The sequence below is a fragment of the Carya illinoinensis genome, chromosome 16 (assembly GCF_018687715.1).
Source record: "Carya illinoinensis cultivar Pawnee chromosome 16, C.illinoinensisPawnee_v1, whole genome shotgun sequence".
Classification (NCBI taxonomy): domain Eukaryota; kingdom Viridiplantae; phylum Streptophyta; class Magnoliopsida; order Fagales; family Juglandaceae; genus Carya; species Carya illinoinensis.
In genome coordinates this window covers 27,771,695-27,776,497 of record NC_056767.1, presented here as the reverse complement: position 1 = coordinate 27,776,497, position 4,803 = coordinate 27,771,695, and the positions used below count along the sequence as shown (strand labels likewise).

The following is a 4,803-nucleotide window of genomic DNA, read 5'->3' as shown; positions in this document are numbered from 1 at the left end:
CAGAAGATAAGAATAAAGTTCACACTATGCTAAAAGCATTCACATTGGCTGGTAGCGATCTTGATTCCATCATAGCTTTGAAGACATTTCTTGATTATAAATTTAAGATTAAGGGTCTTGGTGATGTGGAGTTTTTTCTTGGTCTGAAAAGAGCTAGATCCCCTAATATTGTTTTGAATAAAAGGAAATATGCCCTTAACAATTTAGAAGAATATGGTTTTACTGGCTCCTAACCTTTGTTGTTTTCAATGCAGCAAAATCTCAAACTCTCTAAAGATGATGACCCTCTTTTACAATACTCCTCTCTATTGAAGGCTTATTGGTCGCCTTATTTACTTTACCATAACTAGTTGCATGCTAAGTCCAAGTTGTTAGTCAATTCATGGATTAACCACAACAACCCCATAGTCTTGTGATACCTCAAATTTGCTTCGGGCAAATGTCTTTTATTGCCTACTGTTAGTGATTTCCATCTCAAGGCATTTACACTTTACATATTCAGATTGGACTGCTTACCTTGATTTCAATCAGTCAGTAATGAGTTATTGTGTTTTCTTGGACGATGCACTCATTTCTTGGAAGTCTAAGAAACATTAGTCTGTTTCTCGACCTTAGTAGAAGTTAAGTATCGTGCTATAGCTTCAGCCACCTGTGAGATGACTTGGCTTCTTTCCATATTGCGAGATCTTCATGTTTCTCATTCCAAACATGATCTCTTGTTTTGTGATAACCAAGTTGCTTTTTATATTACTGCAAATCATATTTTCCATGAGCAAACCAAACACATCAGAATAGATTGTCACTTGGTTTGTGAGAAGTTATAGGCGGGCATTCTTAAAACTTTGCATGTCCAAGGTGCACATCAACTTAGTGACATTCTGACCAAGCCTCTTGGGTCTACTCAATTTCACTCTCTTACGCAAGATGAGTGTAGTCAACTTGTACACTACATCTCAAAGAGTGTTAGAAGAAGTATACTTTCAAACTAATCTACTTGTGTATAAAGTCACATATACATTTTAACTATATATACTTATATATGTAAAGAGTAATTATACATACAATTGTGAAGTGAGTAAATATTGTGTAATCGCTTTGAAAAAGAATGTGATTCACTATTAAATTTTTTTTTCCATGTGGGTCTCATGTTTTATTCACTTACACGGTGATTACATAATTCATAATTGCAAATATATTTTCTTTATATGTAGAGACTTCAAAATTTGTTTTCATATGCAAAATAAACCTAAGTAAATTCCTCTATTTCCCTTTTCTCTTTTGTACTCGACATTGCTGCTCCTTTTTACTTTCTGCAACTCTCTAAAATCATAGAAGAAGATACAATGGTAGTGAAGATTTTGTCACTCTACAATTATATAAAATGACATGATCTTGCTATAGTAGTAAGTCATATTTGTCTGTCTTCGGCTCTACTTTAGCTCATGGGCTGGATGACTTTGGCTTGGGTGCTCCAATATAGTTCAATTTATGATGATATTAGCTAAATTAAGAGCTCGAGTGATATTTGGCTAATTCAATGAAAATGCTTTTATAGTTTAAAGTGTATTCAACTGGGAAAAAAAAATATTTTAATTTATTATTTATTCCTTTATATTGTTTCCATTTATTATGGTGGGATTTTTATAATTAATAAATATGAATTGCTTATTAAAAAGGGAAAGAAAACCTAATTCTTTGCTGCCAAGCAATTTAAATTTAGAAATTTATTATTCCCTCAGAAATACAGTTGAGATGAAATTATTCACATTAATTTCACAAAATTCAACACAAATTTTCTCTCTCTCACAAACTAACTTTTTAATAAACGACGACGTATAATGCAATGTAATGCTTGCGAAGAGAGGGCGATAGGCCCATAGGGACCAGGGAGTGGAGAGAGCAGAAAAGGTGGAGAGAGCGCAGCCCAAGAGAAGGGAAAGAGAGAGAGAAGAAGAAAAAGAAGAAGAAGAAGAAGAAGATGGGGGGAGGAATGGAGGCGAACAAGAACAAGTTCATAGAGGACTGGGGCAGTGCCCGTGAGAACCTCGAGCTCAACTTCCGCTGGACTCGCCGCAACCTCGCCCTTGTCGGCATCTTCGGTCTCGCTGTCCCCATCCTCGTCTACAAGGGCATCGTCCGTGAATTCGTAATTACTCAGGGCCCCCTCCTTCAAATGTTTCTAGCTGAATTCATTTCATGAGATCGTTTTCATTTTCGTTTCTTTCTGTGGATCTGCAGCTTATTCCCGTGATTTCGTTTGTGATTTTCTTGAGTCTGAGTGTGAGAATCTAATCGTCTGCTTGAATTTGAATCGATGATGATGATGATTCAAATCGCACGAGTTACCTTGTTGCTTATGTTGTGGTATTTGATTTTCATTGAAGTTAATTTGTTGAAATCTAGGGGTTAGAAACTAATACATTCATTTGGGTGTTTTCTACTCGATATTTCTACGATTCTGGATTTCCATTTCTGTTAAAAGTGAGATTTTTGCATTGCCTTATAATTAGCACTTGAGGTCAAATTTGTTTAGACAGCCTGTGTTACAATACTCAGTCTTTGGGTTTATGTAGTGCTGATAAAATTGTGACTGAGGAATAATACTAAAATTTTGAGCATTTGAGTTTTGTTCGGCGATGTTACTCTGGCTTTGTGTTACAATAAGGCTACTCGGTGAGTCGGTTCCCAATAAAGGGAAAGCTTTACGATCCGCAGTTGAGCTTCTAGTTTCTAGGTTCTTGTAGGTGTAGTTAATTTAGAATCTTGGGCCGGAAACTGTAGATGGAAGTGAAATAGTGTGGTGCTCAATTCATTGAAAGTATCATTAGTCAGTATAATGAGCCTTCTTATAAAGCAGGGTTTTTTTCCCACTATTACCCTATTGATACAGATTCCTATTCGTGGGTTCAGTTTGTTTATCGTTTCACACATTCTATATGCGACAACCTTTTTGAACACATCTGAAGTGGCATCAAAATCATCCTTATTCATCCATTGACAGTTTCATCCTTTGATGACAAAGGTAAAATCTTGAAGAAAAAATAGAGGCACCGTACACATTGACTTCATGATAATGGGAGTCTTGGAAAAAAAAGTCACCTTCTGGAGTGGTAGTTACTCTTCAATGTGGTAGGAGTTGAAGAGAAGGGAAGACGTGGAGTACAAGATCTAATTTTTATTTGATTTTGTAATAATGACATGAAAAGTCTATACTTAGAAGTATGATGTGGTTATTTTAAGTTATATGGTATGCCTTCTACCTGATGCTTTATTTTGTAAATTTCTGTAATCTTGGTAGTGATGGGGAAAGATCCTTCGTTTGCTCTTTTAAGGGCATTGGATTATCTTTCTCGTTATCTTTGCTGTGTTTCCTGAACTTAATTTTTTTCCCAATCAACAAGCAGCGTGCCTCTGTTATATACTTTCTTTATCTGCTATTATTTAATGTCATTTGTTTTGACCTATATTTTGCCCGAGGTCTTATGTTCACATTTTTCCAAGTAAAACCTTGTTGAATGAAACTGCGTCCCTCTAATGTGTTTAGGAAAAATATAGTTGCAAGCACAATTGTGCACTAATCTGTGCATCAATGTGATGTGATTGGTCAAAAAGTAGATTTTATTGAAAACAGTATTAATTTAAATTTTAAGTATGAATGAATCAGTATTGGTACACAGATTAGTACGTGACTGTGCTTGTATATAGCAAAACTCATGTGTTTAATCTATTGCTTCCTGTAAACCTGTACCCTACTAATAAGGTGATGTGATTGAGCTTTCTTTGTAGAACATTTTAATTGATTCAAAGGTAGTTTCACTTTCAGAGTTTAATATTTGTTTGATCACTCAATTGTAATACGTTGCATTAAAGGCCATCCTGTTCAATCCTCTCTTCTAACCATTTGAAATACAACTATTCAGTATTGTTTCGATATCTCACTTTTTCTCCCTTCTAATAGGATGAAGGATATTTGGAACTGTTATTCCAGACTTCCAGTAAACTCATTGAGCTTCCTAACACTTTTTATTTTGGTTACAGCATATGCAAGATGAGGATGCAGGCAGACCGTACAGGAAGTTTCTGTGAGACTTCAAGAATGCTTGTTAATAATTGTGGAAGTTATAGAGCTAGGGTTCTCTATTGGACCACATAATCATCATTTTCATAACAGGGAATGTTTGCATTTTCTTTGAAAATTTGTATTATGTTTTGTTCAGCCAGTGCTTGTTGGATCCTTCTGTTGTCAAGAATACTGAGTCTTTAACAATCAAGTTCTGCCTTTTCTGATATATATTCATCAAGTTTCCCTTGGAGCCTCTCATGCTTATTTATATGATGAAGAGATAGGAGAGTCTAATTTCTAAAATTTCAGATTTAAGTGAATTTATAGTGATTTGTGGCTTTAGGTTTCCTATTTGGCCACCTGAGAGAAGTTAGGGAATTACTTTTTATACAGAAAGATCATTTCCGAATGAGTAATCCCCAAATAGACAAATTCTATACAAGTTCTTTGTAAAAAAATGGATTTTACTAATAATTAATAGTTTTTTTTTTTACACTTTTTTGAAATGCGGGCCACTTTTTTACAAGGGCTTGCTTGAGGCTTGGATAAATCATTTCTCTTTCGGAGTTTTATATAGTAATCCTGTGTCTAATAACTATTAGCAGTATTTAGCTATCTGGGATTTGCATAGAGAATTAGACCCACGATGAATCATATTATCATATGTGAAATTGAGGTCATAATTGTGCAGGAAATTGCCTGGTTCAAGCATTTGCAGAGCAGTGGAAATACAACGTGAT

General features: G+C 35.0%; 1 protein-coding gene across 1 annotated transcript; it reads left to right on the top strand.

The window, feature by feature from the left end:
• The first annotated feature begins 1,866 nt into the window (after positions 1-1,866).
• On the top strand, positions 1,867-4,289 carry LOC122298393. The gene is made up of 2 exons (XM_043108113.1): positions 1,867-2,146; positions 4,039-4,289. The coding sequence occupies exons 1-2, from the start codon at positions 1,979-1,981 to the stop codon at positions 4,084-4,086; spliced, it is 216 nt and encodes a 71-aa protein (XP_042964047.1). The 5' UTR covers positions 1,867-1,978; the 3' UTR covers positions 4,087-4,289.
• Positions 4,290-4,803: the final 514 nt, after the last annotated feature.